The sequence below is a fragment of the Petaurus breviceps genome, unplaced genomic scaffold (assembly GCF_028583685.1).
Source record: "Petaurus breviceps papuanus isolate PSGF00001 unplaced genomic scaffold, PetGlider_PUasm1.0 229, whole genome shotgun sequence".
Lineage (NCBI taxonomy): Eukaryota > Metazoa > Chordata > Mammalia > Diprotodontia > Petauridae > Petaurus > Petaurus breviceps.
Window position 1 is genome coordinate 2,386,169 of NW_027185903.1, and position 16,970 is coordinate 2,403,138.

General features: G+C 38.2%; 1 protein-coding gene across 1 annotated transcript in view; it reads left to right on the plus strand.

Annotated features, from left to right (window-relative positions):
- Positions 1 to 15,919, plus strand: part of LOC138167341 (acyl-coenzyme A synthetase ACSM5, mitochondrial-like) — a 48,401-nt gene extending 32,482 nt beyond the window's left edge. The window contains exons 8-14 of the mRNA XM_069096060.1: positions 1,080 to 1,203; positions 3,129 to 3,209; positions 4,364 to 4,465; positions 5,980 to 6,107; positions 6,227 to 6,326; positions 8,048 to 8,167; positions 15,003 to 15,919. Of these exons, the coding sequence (XP_068952161.1) occupies positions 1,080 to 1,203; positions 3,129 to 3,209; positions 4,364 to 4,465; positions 5,980 to 6,107; positions 6,227 to 6,326; positions 8,048 to 8,167; positions 15,003 to 15,086 (739 nt within the window). The 3' untranslated portion in view covers positions 15,087 to 15,919. The remainder of the gene's footprint in view (positions 1 to 1,079; positions 1,204 to 3,128; positions 3,210 to 4,363; positions 4,466 to 5,979; positions 6,108 to 6,226; positions 6,327 to 8,047; positions 8,168 to 15,002) is intronic.
- The last annotated feature ends 1,051 nt before the right edge of the window (positions 15,920 to 16,970 follow it).

The following is a 16,970-nucleotide window of genomic DNA, read 5'->3' on the forward strand; positions in this document are numbered from 1 at the left end:
TTTCATTCATTTTATGTAAATCATATATTCATATATTTGTTTTTACTTTAGGCCAACTTGCAATACACTAGAGATGGGAGGGTCTTCCCCTAAAGGTAGAGGGTCCCTCCTCCCAATATATCCAAGGAGAAGTTGGATAACCATTCACTGACATTCATAGACAAGATCATAGAAATATCTAGAAAGAATCATAGATCAAGAGCTAGAAAGGCCTTCAAGAATGTTCAGTCCATCCCCTTCATGCTATAGGTAAGGAAGTTGTGACTTGTCCAAGTTTCAGATTAGAAGGCAGTAGAAAACACTCCTGGTCAGATACACATGCAACTACATGGCCTTGGAATTCCCTTCCAACTTTGTGAATCTATGATCCCTATTTTTAAAATGTTGTGGTGTTGCTGTGTTGTTTCAGTTGTGCCTCTGTGACACCATTTGGGGTTTTCTTGGGAAAGATACTGAAATGGTTTGCCATTTCTTTCTCCAGGTTATTTTATAGATGAGGAACTGAGTCAAAGAGGGTTAAGTGACTTGCCCAGGGTCAGACAGTTGTTCAGTTTCTGAGGCTGGGTTTGAATTCACGTCCTCCTGACTCCAGGGCTATTGCTCTATCCACTGCACCCCCTACCTGACCCACATTTTAAAAGTAGCAATTTTTTTTGCAGGGGGGAAAGCAGGGAAATTGGGGTTAAGTGAATTGCCCAAGGTCACACAGCTAGTAAGTGTTAAGTGTCTGAGGCTGGATTTGAACTCAGGTACTCTTGACTCTAGGGCGGATGCTCTATTCATTGCACCACCTAGCCGCCCCCAGTAGCATTTTGAAAAATTATTATCTGGTAGGGTTTTTTATTATGCATGAAACTATTTCTTTCCATAAGCAACAATTGTCTCAACCTACTCTTTAGGCAGCAAGCTTATAGGTTATAAAGTTGGAGACCCAAGAGTCCTTTAAGGTCAGCAGACGGGGATCCAGACAGGTTACATCTTGTGAAGTGTGGGCAAGGTCCCAGTGTCCATCAACATGGATAGCATGCATCCATGCTAAGTCCCTAACTAGAGGTATCTTCTCTTCCTCCTCAACAAAGTTACAAGTTTAAGAGCCTGAGGCACTGTGTAACAGGGGGAGAGGCTCTCAATCCTGATGTGAGAAAAAAATGGAAGAGTCAGACAGGTGTGGAGTTGCATGAAGGCTATGGCCAGTCTGAAACTGTAAGTTACTGCTGAATCCTTGAACCCTGAATGAGAATTGTACGACTGGCTCCCTCAGATTCTGAATGAGCATTTCTGTATCCTAGAATTTTCCCAGCACTTTCTATCCTGAGCACTGATGGTTCTGATCAGTTCTGGTCTTACCCTGTGATCTCTTGAACCCCTAATACTTTTTCCATCTCTTCAATGCTCTAAAATTTCACCATTAAGATTCCATTATTTTATCTTCATAATAACTTACATCAAGATAGCACTAACCTTAAACCTAACTTGGACATATTTCTATCAGCGATGCCACTATTCACCCAGTCTCCTAGAATAGAAATTTTGGCACCTTCTTTAGCTTCATTACTCTCCATTTCCTGTATCAGTTTATGATCAAATCTTGTTTCTTCCCTTGAAATGTCTTTCATTCACCCTTTCATTTTCCTACCCATTACCACCTACCTACTCAAGGTCTTCATCACCACCTCATGCCTGGATTATTGCCCCATTCTTCCTTCTACTAGTGTTACAGTCTCTGGTTCTATTGCCCCCATCCCTCACTGCTACAATCGATCCTACACACCGCTATCAAACTGGTCTTCGCAGATCCCTACTTTCATTATGTCAGTTCTATATTGCTCTCCCAAATTAAATCTAAACACTTTTATCTGGCTTTCAAGGATCCCTATAACTTGGTCATATTTTACCAATACAAGTTAATCTCCTATTATTTCCAACATGACAGAAGTTTCCCCACTGCCACTTGACTATACCATACTATTTCCTAAATCTCTGTTTTCTCATGACATTTTCGCTTGAAATGTTTTTCCTCCCCCTCCCCAGCAGTCCAAATCCTACCCATCCATTGAGGCCCAGCTCAAATGTCATTTTCTCCAAGTCTTCTCCAACTATTTCAGTCCACACTTACCTTTCCCTTCCCTGAACTCCCAGTAACTGGCCCATTGTAGGTACATAACAAATGCTTCTTGCTTTAATGAATGCTACTGAACCAAGTAGTGACTATTTGACTCACTACTTGGTAATTTAGCATCAGCTCAGTCTCTACTTATTTTTTCCTAATGTATCAACAAGTATTTATTGGTGTGAACTGTGTCCAAAACTATTCTAGGAACTGGGTAAGATACAAAAGAAACATGAACTCATGCCTTGAAGGTATCTTCAGTCAGTGTTTTTCTTATACATTTTCCTTTTTTCCCTGACAACAGAACTTTGGTGGAACTATGGAATACTAACTAAATACAAAGATAGATTTAATTCCTATGCAATATACATGTCATGACAAAATTTTGACCTCCAACTAGTGTTTGTAGTTGGAGAGGACAATTAGAAATGCAGGATTGTGTTTCTATCTAGATTTTCATTTCCTAAAAGTGTACAAATGTGTGGTATTGGATAACTGGCACATGAAAATGTGTTTTCTGAGTCTAGATTCCTGATATGGAATATATGACTTATGAAAATAAAACTCTATTATTCTGTGTCAATAGTCCTTCTCAAGTATCTCCTTGACAACAATGTCAGTATGTCAAAAATTCTACCATAAGAAATCCATTTGTTGGAGTTAGGCATTGCCCTCTCCTATTTTAGAATGCAAATACACTTGAAAGATTAACATATTACATTTCTAGCATGTTTCCCTAGCATATTTGAATTTATCAAATGAGTTAATTTTCCAGATATGAAGGGCCTGGGCCTTCAAAAAGACATTGAACAAAAGGAAGAGTGAAGAGTGTTACTACAAGAGAAGAGAGGAGCTCAAAAAGTGAGGTGGGATACTTCAAAAAGAGAGGAGGAGACACACTTTCTGAACAAGATTAACAAAGCATATCCAAATTTATCAATGGTACCAATAATCTCTAATAACAACAGAACACACCATATGTGGCAAGTGCTCTTACCTGGCATTAATTTCTCTCCAGTGTTTGGTCTGTGCCAATCAAAAAGGCATGAAAATCAAGTCGGGTTCCATGGGGAAAGCTTTTCCACCTTATGATGTCCAGGTAAGAAACTTCTATCCCAACTAGATAGAGGTTAGTTTGAGAGAGAATTAGATGTGCACGTGTAAAACTGTAACACAAAAAGCACCCCAGACTTGAGTGTCAAAATATCTATGTTTGATCACATTTACTAATTCCATGACCATTTCATTTAATGTCTCTGAGACTCAATGCAAAATGGAGATAATAAGTTATTGAAATCTTAGGCTACATAAAAAGAAGCATGTTGAGAACTAGTGAAAAGATAATCTCATTGTACCCAGCCATGGTGAGACCACATCTAACCTGATGTTCTGGAGGTCATTATAGGAAGGAAATTGATGGACCAGAATTTATTGGAGCAGTTAGGATGGTGAAGGGTCTAATAATCATGGTCATGTGAATTTCTTGAAGGATATGTTTGATATAGAGAGGAGAAGACTTAGAGGGAGACATCATAGCTGTCTTCAAGTATTTGAAAGACTGTCATTTGGAAGAAGTATTTGACTGTTTGGCCCCAGAGGGTAAAACACAGAATGGTGAGTGGAAGGTTTGTTGTTAAGAATTAGAGCTATCCAAATGCAAAATGGAAGTTTTCTAGGAGAGGTACTAGACTACCTGTCACTAGAACTCTTCCAGCAAAAACTGGATGTCTATTTGTTAAGTATCTTGTACGGGGAATTCTTGTTTAGATTAGTCTAGATGGCTTCACAGGGCAACTAGGTGACACAATGTACAGAGCCTGGAGTCAGGAAGACTCATGTTCCTGAGTTCAAATCTGGCCTCAGACACTTACTATCTGTGTGACCCTGGTCAAGTTATTAAACCTTCTTTGCCTTGGTTTCCTCATCTGTGAAATGAGTTGGAAAAAGAGATGGCAAATCCCTCTAGTGTCTTTGCCAAGAAAACTCCAAATAGGGTTCTGAAGAGTGAGACATGAATGAAACAACTGAACAAACAACAAGATGGCTTCTGAGGTTCTGTTATTGTTTCTTCTTATGCTCACAGCATTGTTGTAGGGAGAAATACTTTGTAAACCATCAAATACAATAGATATGTACATTGTTGTGATTGCTGTTGTTAAAAGCAGGTTGTATGTTGAGTGCACCTGTGCTACGGCTGCAGGAGCATTTGATCCAAGCCCACTCAGTGTCTTTGTGTCTCATTCTTCACCCCAGGTTGTAGATGATGAAGGTAACATCCTTCCTCCAGGAAAAGAGGGTAACATTGGCATCAGGATCAAACCAAAGCAGCCCTTCTGTTTCTTCACAGGCTACTTGGTAAGTAAACCTGTTTGTAAATAAGTAGCATGAGGAGCAATCAAAAAGTTTTGTTTACATCTTTTGTTTCTAACTTCAAATAAATATATCCTTTCCTAATCTCTTTTTTTTTTAAGAATCACACCTCATAACAAAGGGAAAAGGGGAGGGAGTATTTCAGCAAAACTTACACATCAGCGCATGCATATCTCACACCCTGCCTCCATAAAGGGAAGGAGGGTACATTTTCTTCTCTTTTTTTCAGGGCCAGGTTTGATCATTATAATTACAGTGTTCAGTTTCTTTTTTGGTGTTGTTCTTTCCAGTTTCATAGTGCTTTCCTAGTCCTGAATGCTTCCCTTTGCATCAGTTCACATAACTCTTTCTATGCTTCTCTGTATTCTCCATATTCATCATTTCTTACTCCACAATATTTCATTGCATTCATATGTCATAATTTGCTTAGTTATTTTCCATTCAATGGACATGTACTTTGTTTCCAATTCTTTGCTACTATAAAAAAAAACACTGTGACATAGGACCTTTCTTTCTTAGGACCTTCTGGAGGTATACATCTAGCAATGGGATCTATAGATCTGAGGGTATAGACATATTAGCCATTTCCTGGCATAATTCCAAATTGCTTTCTAAAATTATTGGACCAGTTCACAGTAGTGTGCTAGTTTCCCCACAATCCTTTCAACATTGACTATTCCTGTCTTTTATTATTCTTCACAAAGTTTCCTGCATTTGAAATGAAACCAGAGTTATGTTGATGTACATTTCCCTTACGATTAATTTTGAGTGATTTTTCATAAGCTTGTTCACATGTTGAATTTTTTTTTAAACTACTGTTAATATAAGATTACATTTTTTTTAAATTATGTGTATGTGCTCAAGAAAAGGTTACTGGTCAAAAGAGCTGGAATTTTTCTGCTTGACTCCAGACTTCCTTTAGGAGATTTTAGATTTACAGCTTGAAGGGACCTAGCCCCTTCCCTATAGGGTTCACTTATTCATATAGGATCATCTAATCCAACTCCCTCATTTTTCAAATAAGGAAACTGAATGCCAGAGAAGTTATGTGACTTGCCCAAAGTTACACAGATAGTAAGTGACAGAGGTAAGATTTGAGCCCAGATTCTCTGATTCCAAAGTCAGCTTCAGATTTCCACTATACCAGACTTCATCCCTTCAAGACAAAACCACATATACTAGAGATAGAAGGCTGTACTAAGTGATCTTTCAAAGCTTTTTCTATTTTATGATGCATGGGCTTCAGGGAAAAACTATTCCCTGCTAAGAACCTCTTATTGTGGGACTACACATTCACACAGCAACAGTTTCAATTCTGGGTTTTGGTTACCCTCTATTATTAAAACAAGCAGATCACCAGCATAGAAGGGCAACTGTCCTGTTCAAACTTACTTAAACAGTAACCTGGCCAATAGTAATCAGACCAGCACAAAAGTATGCCAACAGTTTAGAGTCATGCCAAGGATGTCCTTTCTTGAATTTTCATTATGTATGACCAGAACAATGCTGAGGAAACAGCCTCTTGCAAACGGGGGGACTTTTACATCACTGGGGACCGTGCCCATATGGATGAAGATGGTTACTTCTGGTTTAAGGGAAGAGCTGATGATGTGATCAATTCTTCAAGGTAAAGATGTTGGTTTGTTCTTTTCTTTTCCTGAGTCTCTATATTTTAGGTATAGTGGTGGGTTGTGGGTTGAACATTGGGACAGTGTCAGTTGAAAAGGTCCATTTTTTCTCTTCCAGTTACCGAATTGGACCCTTTGAAGTAGAAAGCGCTTTGTCAGAACATCCTGCTGTTGTTGAGTCAGCTGTGGTCAGCAGTCCAGACCCTATCAGGGGAGAGGTAATATAGCAGGTTCCAGAATGAGTCTCCATCAGGGGTCTCCATAAGTAGAATACATGACTCACTTGTGTCAAATGATACACCAAGATGTCTTCTTGTCCCCAAATATCTCTCACCCAATCCCAAATCCCTAGTGTCAGTATCTTAAATTCCACCACTAGAGGTTCATTCCTTTGTTTGAAATTTTCCCTTTTTGCATCCAATTTTCAAAAGAAAATACCTCCCCCCCCAAAAAAAAACTGTTCCATGTTTCTTACAAAGATTTATGCAAAAGATCTTTATGTAATCAACATCATTTTGTGGCTTCCTTTAGCTTATGATTATGAATTTTCTTTAAAAACTAAAGATATAAGGGATACTTCCCTGCATTTTGAATAAGTTAACCCTTTGCCTTAAAGTTGCTTATCAATTTGCATTTTATTTTGGTATGTGGCATGGCAATTTAACTTCTTTACCAATGCTTATAAAAATGTATAGTCTTAAAGCAAAAAAAAAAAAGTAACGTTAAATTCCTGGCACTTTCAATTCAATTCAACATACACACACACACACACATATACATACATATATATATATATATACACATATATATAATACCTATTTTCTACAGTGGGCTGGATTAACACTGCGAAATTTATATGACAATCCCTGCCCTCATTAAGATTACAGCCTAGAAAAGGGACATGAAGAACATGCTATATAGACAGAATGATACATAAGTGAATAAATAAGATATATAGATAAATACATATATGTATATATGTGTATATATGTATGTGTACACACACACATATACGTATATGTAAAGAGGTATGAGACTGAGTAGAAAAAGTTCATAATTGACTAGGGGAACCAAGGAAAGCTTCATGGAGGAGTTGACATGAATTGAGTTATGTATAGTCAGTCAACAAGCATTTAATAAAGATTTCCATGTGCCAGGCACCATGCTAAATACTGGGAATAGAGAGAAAATTAAAAACATGGTCCTTTCTTTCTAAGAACTCACACTGTAAAAGAATACAAGTGTGGCTTTTCAGGCATGGAGAACAGCAGGAATTAAAGGGATTGAAACCTGTAAGTGAATGCCAATATAGTTTTTCACACCTTGGTGTGAATTAGTTCATCTTATAAGGAAGGGCTTTGGGAGAAGACTGTGAAGAAAGCTAGAACTCTGAAAAAGAGGAAAGAAATGTAATAACGAAGACTGGACATTAGGTAAGGAGCAATTTTGGTTGCCCAATAACCCCCAGAAAGCTTTACCTTCCCTAAGCAGCACCCCATAATTTCCTTCAGCTAATTATCTCATTTGAAACTAATCTATCCATGAGGTGTTTTGACTCATGCTATGATTCAGTGTATTTCCATCCCAGAAGTATAGGTATCTTAACAGGGATGGTAACTCTAATAGAGGATTCTTAAGCATTAGTTGCCCAAAAAGTGTAGAAATATGGAAACAAGGGTGTCCTCTAATATCCTTCAAGTCTTACTCATAAGCAGCCACTGGCTCCATCAATATAGGCTCAAACAGGTAGAATAGAATTGGTTTTATTCATCATGCTAAGGTTGAATGGGATGGGATGAGTCAGAGGGATGGGATGGACCTTTCTATGCAGGCTGGTGAATATTTGGACATTTTTTAAAAGGCTTCTTTAAGAGGCAGAGATCAAGGGTTTCATTTTCTTGGTAAAATGGGTGGTGACCTTATGGATTTCCCCATACAGGTGGTAAAAGCTTTTGTAGTTTTAAATCCAGATTTTATCAACCAAGACCCAGGGGAATTGACTCGGGATCTGCAAGAGCATGTCAAAAGGTTGACAGCACCATACAAGTACCCCAGGAAGGTGAGTGTCCTGGAGAACTAGAAGCCACCATCTTCTGGAGGATGGGACAGGGGAGTTAAGACAAGGCTTGCCTACACTCATAGCCAATGAAAAACTGAGAGAATGTTTAAGAGAAAGGGAAAGAGAAGAAAGGAAAGGAGAAAGGAAAACAGAAAACTCCCTCTCTGACCAAACCCAAGCAAAACAAACATTGATAATGTGGCAATAAAAATTATCCAGTAAGAGAATAACTGTAATTAGAGCAACTGAGGCAGAGTTCTGAGTCAATGGCACTTTATTAAAGGGTCCATGGTCCCTTCTAATGAAGTGGACCTCAGATCTTCCTCATGATCTGAGATGTTCTCTCCTTCTAGGGCCCTATTCTTATAGGGTTAGATATGTAAACATTCAAGAACAGCTATACCAGATACAGAATAATTTCATTGGTTGACATATGACACAAAATAAAGTGAGCAAAACAATATATCAGCAGAGTCAGGAGTTGAGCAAAGCAAGGAATATCCCCACTGACCAGGTGGTCATAAGATGAAAACTTGCTCATATTGGACAAGAGAGAATGATCCAGAGGTACAAAAATAATTTTAGGGGACTTTCCATGTAGTTGAGTCACCTCTACCACACTAGGCTTGGAAAAACAACTGGCTTCCAGCCAGCTTCCCATACTTATGCAAGTGATCTTACCATCTGCAACTCACAGCTCTGGGGCCAAATATACAGAACTTACAATCATATCAAATTGATTGATACTGATTAAAATAGAGCAGAGGTCTCTAATGAATCAATTTCTTCAATAAGTAAAGAGGAACTAGGTCTTCCCAAAGAAGTAGATAGTAGTACTTGTTCTCAAAACCAACAATTTATATAGGGAGACAAGATATAAACATTAAAATGTAAATATCAATATGAATTCAAGACATAGAACCCTAATAAAAGCAGATGAGAACTGTCACAAGGCAGATTCACAGCCATATGAAATACAGAAATATGTTTTTGTTGAGGCGTTTCAGTCATGTAAGACTCTTCATAACTCCATTTGGGATTTTCTTGGCAAAGATATGATGGTGGTTTGCCATTTCCTTCCTTCCTTTTACAGATGAGGAACTAAGGCAAACAGGATTAAGTGACTTTCCCAGTCACACAACTAGTAAGTGTCTGAAGCTGAATTTCAACTCACAAAGATGAGTCTTCCTGACTCCAGGCCTGGCACTGTACCCACTGTACTATCTAGCTGCCCAGAAATACAGTCAATAATTTATGCTGGCTCCACTTGGTCTCTGAGCCTCCCTTGAGCAATGGGAATCTTCAGAAGATGAAAATCTACTTTCCAAGATTCATGAGGGTTGTAAGGGTAGGCTTGTTAGCTGGCAATGTATAGAGAGTCAGACAGTCAGGAAGTCTTGGGTTCAAATTCTTCCTCTGACACTGATATTATGCTACAAAGGGCAAGTTATTTAACCTATCAGTGCCATCCCCCAAATCTCTAAGACAATAAGTTATAGTAGAGTTGCCTGCCCATCTGCACTGGCAGAAGGGGTTTCCATACTGGTAGTTTCCTACTCTGATAAAATCACAAGTCTGTGTTGTGATTATTAAACCACTGCCCAATGGCTTGGTGATGATCAATCACTTAATATTCTAGCATGTTCCACAGTATAATAACAAAAGCCACCCAGGTAAATTGTTTTATTTGTTTTCACAAAGCATTTTCATCACCTCTTTTAAACCTCATAATCACCCTGGGAGATAGGTAGAACAGGGATAATGATCTCTATTTTACAAGTGACAAAATATTAACTGCTATTTCTCTAGCAGCTTGATGTTGGCAGGAGAGGTACATATTTTCTCATTTGATTCTCACAACTCTGTGAGGTTAAATATTTCTAGCCCCATTTTATAGATGAGAAAACTGAAGCTGAGAGAAGTAACTTCAGAGGTTCATAGATTTAGACCTGGAAGGGGTCTTACAAGCCATTTTGTCTAACCCCCTAATGTTACAGATAAGGACCTTTTTATGAAAGGTTAAGACACTTGGCAAAAATCAAACAGCTAATGAATAAAAGAGCTAGGATTTTAACCAAGGTTCCTGAACTCCAAATCCACTATCTCCATTTTACTAAGATTTTGCCATGATCACACACAAGTCAAGGCTCAATTTGAACAGAAGTCTTCCTGCATTTGGTAAAGCACGCTCTCCCTTTTGAAACACTATTTCTCTTATAAAGCTTTGTTCTAGGGAGTCAGAATCAGGTCTGGAAAAATCTCCTGTCTCCTAGGCCCCAAGCTCTTTCTACCATACTCTAATGTCTTTCTATATCATAATGGTGGATTCAATGGTTTGAGATTAACAGATTAAGGAGGCTAGAGGCTATGTGACCTCCTTGCCCAGAATTTAAGCTTATGCTCCTCCAATCTATAAAATGATTGATACCAGAATTTTTCCATATAAAACATAGAGAATAAAAGTAGAACTGAGCCTACAAGCTCTAGACAAGTGAGTTCAACTCTAGTTTCTGATTAAAATTCTATCATAAATCATTAAAGAAATAGATGGTGAATATCTAGAAAAGAAATAGTGACTTCGAGGAGCCAACAGGGCTTCATCAAAAAAAGAATATGCCAGATTAATTTTCTATATGGAGGTGGTCAGTGGGGGTGAGAGGAAGGGAACAAACATTCACTAAGTGCCTACTATGTTTCAGGCACTATATTAAGGCAGTTACAAATATCTCAATCAATTCTCATAACATCCCATGGAGGTCAGTGCAATTAAGATCCCTATTTTATAGTTGTGGACACTCAGGCAGGCAGAGGTTAAGTGACTTGCCCTAAGCTAGTGAGTATCTGAGGCCAGGTTTGAATTCAGGTCTTCCCGAACCCAGGCCCAGTTGTCTATCACTTGTTTAACAAATTCTAGCAAAACATTTAATGAAGTATCTCATACTATTATTATGGGGAAAATGGAAAGATGTGGACTAAGCGATAATGAAAGATTCAAAGCTAATTGAATGGTTCAAACAGTAACCATCAGTAACATCAGTTTAGCAGGGTGTCTCCAGTGGAGTCTGGGCTTGTCCTTGCACTATTTAACATTTTTGTCAGTGGCTTGGATAAAGGCATAGATGGTAAATTCATCAAATTTGCAGGTGGCATATATCTGTGAGGGATGGCTAACATAGTGAATGACAAGAGACTAAAAAGATCTCTACATACTTGAAGGTTGGGCTGAATATAAAAAGAGGAAATTCAATAATGATAAGTGTGAATTCTTACTCCTGAATTAAAATAAAATCCATTTCACAAATATAGAATGGGAGAGGCATGGTTAGTTTGTTTTTTAAAAATCTGGGGAGCTTAGAAGACTTTCATGTGTGGCAAACATCAAAAAACCAACTATATCTGTGACTCCATTGAGAGGCACAGCTTCCAGGTAGAAGCTAAGGGCAGCTAAGTGGGGGGTACAGTGAATAGGACTGAGACTGGAATCAGGAAGGCTTGAAGTATTAACATTAACATTTTGGTTTTATATATATATATATATATATATATATATATATATATATACAGAGAGAGAGAGAGAGAGAGAGAGAGAGATCCAGATAAATAGATAGATAGATAGATAGATAGGCAGATCCATATATATATATACATATATATATATATAATATCCATTAACATTTTGGTTGCCTCATCACATTTTTTTGGTATTTATTAATTTGTTTGTTTACTTTTAGTTTACAAGATTCAATTCCACAATTCCCTGAGTTTCAAATTTTCACTCCCTACCTCCCCTCCCCCCCATGACAGCATACAATCAAGTATAGTATCTGCAAATACTTTCACATTAGACATTAGTTAGGTTATAAAGATGGATTGTATCAGATGGAATGAAAAAATGGTAAATAGGAAATAAAACCAAACAAGAAAAAGGAAAAGATCAGGTAGTTTGCTTCAATCTGAATTCAAACTCAGTTCTTTCTAGTTCTTTCTCTGGCTCATAACATTTTTTAATCATATTGAGCTTGCAGTCTCCTAAAACTAGATCTCCAAACAAATCTATTTAACTATATACATATGTGTATGTATATATATATATATATATATATATATATATACTTATGAGGTTGATTTTTTTAACTCAAAGCATATGAGTTAACATTAATCACTTTTGAATTCCATTGTATTAGATTCTATCCGATGCTGGAATCAGGAAGACCTGAGTTCAAATTCAGGCTCAGTCGCTTACTAGCTTTGTGACCCTAGGCAAGTCACTTAACTTCTGCCTGCCTCAGGTTCTACTATTGTAAAATGGAGGAAATAATAGTACCCAACTTCCAGGATTGTTAGGAGAGTCAAATGAGTTAGCATATGTTGATTGCTGTCCTTCATTCTTGAAGAGGACCACAGTGACATGATTATGCTAAAGTTAAGTTTCAATGTGTCCAACTGGGGCTGATCAGACCAATATGAGCAAGGCCATTGCAAACTTTAAAGGGTAGTAGTAGTGATAGAAGTAGTAGTAGTAGCAGTAGTAGAAATAGTAGTAGTAGTAGTAACAGCAGCAGTAGTAGTTATTGTCATTTTTGCCATCCTTTTCTATTCCCTAGTCAGACCATATCTAGAATAGTGTTCAGCTGTGAACATCATAGTTTAAGGAAGACATTTATTAGTCAGAAAGTGTCTAGAGGAGGGAAAGCCAGATAGTGCAGGGCTCTGGGTATATAACATCTGTGAATCTGTTGAATGAACAAGATAAATTTAGCCTAAGGATGCCCAAGAGGACATGATACCTGTTTTCAAATATTTAAAGAGCTCTCATGGGGAGAAGGGATCATACTTGCTCTGTTTGGCCCCAGAGAGTAGAAACGGTCACTATATAAACATTTATTAAGTGCCTTCTATGTACCAGGTAGCGTGCTAAGCACTGGGGATACAAAGATAGGCAAAGGATAGTCCCTGTTCTCAGGGAGCTAACAATCTAATGGGAAGACAACATACAAACAACTGTGTATAAACAAGCTACATATAGTATAAATAAGAAATTATCAACAGAGAGAAGGCATGAGAATGAATGAGGGATCTAGAAAGACTTCCTATAAAAGAAGAGATTTTAGCTGGGACTTGAAGAAAGCCAAGAAGTAGAGATGAGAAGGGAGAACATTCCAGGTATGAGTGGCAGCCAGTGAATGTAACCCAAATAATGAGACCATCTTATTTGAGGGACAGCAAGGAGGCCAACATTACTGGATGGAAGAAATAGGGAGGATGGTGAAGATGGAAGGATAAGGTGAAAGAAGACCTGAGAGGTGGCATGGGGGGCAGGTTATGAGGGGCTTTGGAAGCCGAAGGATATATTTGATCCTGAAGGTGATAAGGAGCCATTGGAGTTTATTGAGTAGTGAGGTGGGGGTTGGGGGCAGGTTAATATGGTCAGATCTATGCTTTAGGAAGACCACTTTGACAGCTGGGTGAAGGATGGACTAGAATAGGAAGAGGCTCATGGACAGGACACCACCAGCAGACTATTGTAATAGTCTAGGCATGAGATGATGAGGGCCTGCCCAGGGTATTGGCAGTGTCAGAGGAGAGAAGAAAATGTATACAAGAGATGTTATAAACATAAAATTCACAGACCTTGGCAAAAGATTGGCTATGGGAAGTGAGACAAAGAGAAAGAGAGAGACAAAGACAGAGACAAACAGAGAGAGACAGAGACAGAGAAAGAGAATGAGAGGTCCAAGATGACACCTAATGACACCTAAGTTGCAAGTCTGGAGACTGGGAGGATGGTAGTACCCTTCACAATAATAGGAAAGTTGGGAAGAAGGAAGGGTTTGAGGGAAAAGATAATGAGTTCAGTTTGAGATGTGTCAAGTTTGAGATCATTTCAGGTATATCCAACTCAAGATATCTAATAAGAAGCTGGAGATGTAAGACTGGAGATCGATAGAGTATTAGGGCTGGAGAAGTAGATCTGAGAATCCTCAGCTTAGAAAATGATCATTGAGTCCATAAGAGATGATGAAATCACCAAGTGAAATAGTATAAAGGAAGAAGAGAAGAAAACCCTGTGAAGTACCCAAGATTCACAGGCGTGATTCAGCAAAGAAAACTGAGATGTAAAAATGTCCTTCAGGCATGAGAGGCAGGTGAGAGAAATGTTGTAAAAGTTTAGAGAGAAGAATTAAGATGAAGATAATTAACATTATCAAATCTGCAAAAAGGGGTTGGGTACTAGTTGAAAAAAAAACACACAAAACAAAAACAAATTTAAGATTGATGTTAGGAAAAATTTTCCTAACATTTAGAACTGTCCAAAACTGGAATGAGCTACTCTCAGGAGTGGGGTTCCGTCTTCTTGGAGATCTTTAAACAGAGTTGTATGGCAACTTAGTTATGGGGCAGTAAGGATTCCTTTCAGATATAGGTTGCACTAGGTTGCCCTTGATTTCCTTTCCAATGATCAAATTCTGTGACCCAGAATCAAATTCTGAAAATACTCAGCTCTTTGACATCTCCCCATCAATATAAGGTCTGACCAGATGATCTCTTTCTAACTTACCAGGATCAGAATGAGTTAACACAATCAACAAGTATTTAAGTGTGTGTCAAACACCGTGCTAGATGCTGGGTAGACAAGAACAAAATGAAACAATCTCTATTGCATTCTAATGAACTCGCAATACTGAAATGGAATCAGTCACATTGTTCCCTAACATCTTGCTTCCAGCTACCTGTCCCTTTCCCTCCCAAGCTCAATATTGAGTCCATTGAGCAAAAAAAAAGCTAGAATTTTTCATCTATTTACTTATGGGAAATCTTTTTTATTTCTAATTAGGTGGAATTTGTTCAAAACCTGCCAAAGACAGCCAGTGGGAAGATTCAAAGGAGCAAATTAAGAAAGAAAGAGTGGGGGAAGTAAGATGGAGATGGAGAAATTTCTTATTGGTCTTTCAGCATTCCTTACAGAGGCTTTGGGTTGATCTTCCCTCAACTTTAAGAATGTCTGGGTCCTATGGAGTGAGAAGTCTGCCCAGGATCTGTTTCAAGGAATTGTCTTAGGAATGGGCCCTTTGAATAGCCTGGGTGTGCATTGTGCTGATATCCAAAATAGCTCATAACACTAATATCTTACATTTATGTGGTACTCTTGGTTTTATAAATTGCTTTAATCACAATAACCCTCTGATATATGTAGTGCAAAGATGATTACTCCCATCTTAGGGAGAGGGAAGCAGGATCTATGAGCTAAAGTCAAAAATGTAACTAGAACTCATTAACTTGATGCAAATTCAGTTGATAAGAGTGAGGGGGATTGGCTGGGAGGTGGGGACAGTGCATTTGTTGATAACCAATATGGCATTCCAAATGTAAGAATAGTCACAACAAGAGAGGGGGCAGCAGCCCCCAAGAGTCCAAGTTAGCCCAGTTGAGATTAGTGGGGAAGTCAGATGGGTCCCAGTAGAGGAGTGCCAAGATAATGGAGGTAGGAAACTCAAAGCAGCTGCATCACCTGATGGAACCAGTGTGGAGGATTTTGAAGCATGGATCAGGTATAGCTGTCACCATGAGAGAAAGTACCTCCATCCTCCCTTAAACTGGAATCCAACAATATGTTTTTTACAAGAGACACACTTGAAACAATACAATGATGCAAGACAATTCCAAAGAACCCATGATGAAAAAATGAATGCTATTCACCTCGAGAGAGAACTAATGAATTCTGAATGCAAATTAAAATGCAATTTTCTCACATTCTTTATTTTTCTTGCTTTTAAAATATGGCTAATATAGAAATGTGTTTTATATGATTTCACATGTATAATTGGTATCATGTCACTTTCTTTAGTGTATGAGGGAGGGTTGAGAGGGAGAGAATTTGGAATCCAAAATTTAAAAAGAAAAAATGTTTTAAAAAATAAAAATTTTAAAAATAATTGTACAGAATCAGAAGGTTAAAAAAAAAACCACCTCCCTAACCCTCTCTTCTTGAAACTTGTCTACTCTCACTGCCTCTACTTCCTCATCCTGTCACTTTTCAACCCATGGCAACCTGGTTTATGATCCTATTGCTTGACTGAAACTGCTTCCTTTAAGTTTACATTTACCTCTTAGCTGCCAGATATAATGACACTTTCTCAGTCCTTAACCATATTGATCTTGCTGCAGCTTTTGACATTCATAGAAAATAGAATGATGGACCTGGAACTGGATCTGAGTTCACAGCCTGCCTCTGATATTTACAAACTATCTGACCTTGGGCAAATTACTTTCATTCTTTAAGCTTTAATTTCTTCATCTGTAAAATGGGGATAATATTTGCACTAACCTCATGTGATTATCACGAGGTTCAAATGAGATGTTTATAGGGCACCCTGTAAACCATAAAGCATAGTACCAGCACTGGTTACTATTGACTATCCCATCTCTTGGCTTTCAAGATCATTCTCTCCTGCTTCTCTGACTACCTTTCTATCTTCTTTGCTGGTTCATCATCCATTTCTTGACAACTAATTGTGAGTGTCTCTAAAGGCTCTGCCCTGAGGCTTCTTCTCACTCTACACTTTCTTTCTAGGTGATTTAATCAGCTCTCATGGGTTCAATTATTTTTTCCTATTCAGATGAATCCTAAACCCCTTTACTTAACCCTAGCCCTTACCCTGAACTCCAGTCTTTCATTGCCTCATGTCCCTCAGAACATTGCATGGACCACTGGCATCTCAAATCAAACACACCCAAGATTGAGGTGGCCCAGTAAAATAGCAAGAACATTGACTCTAGAGACAGAGGGCCTGGGTTCAAATCC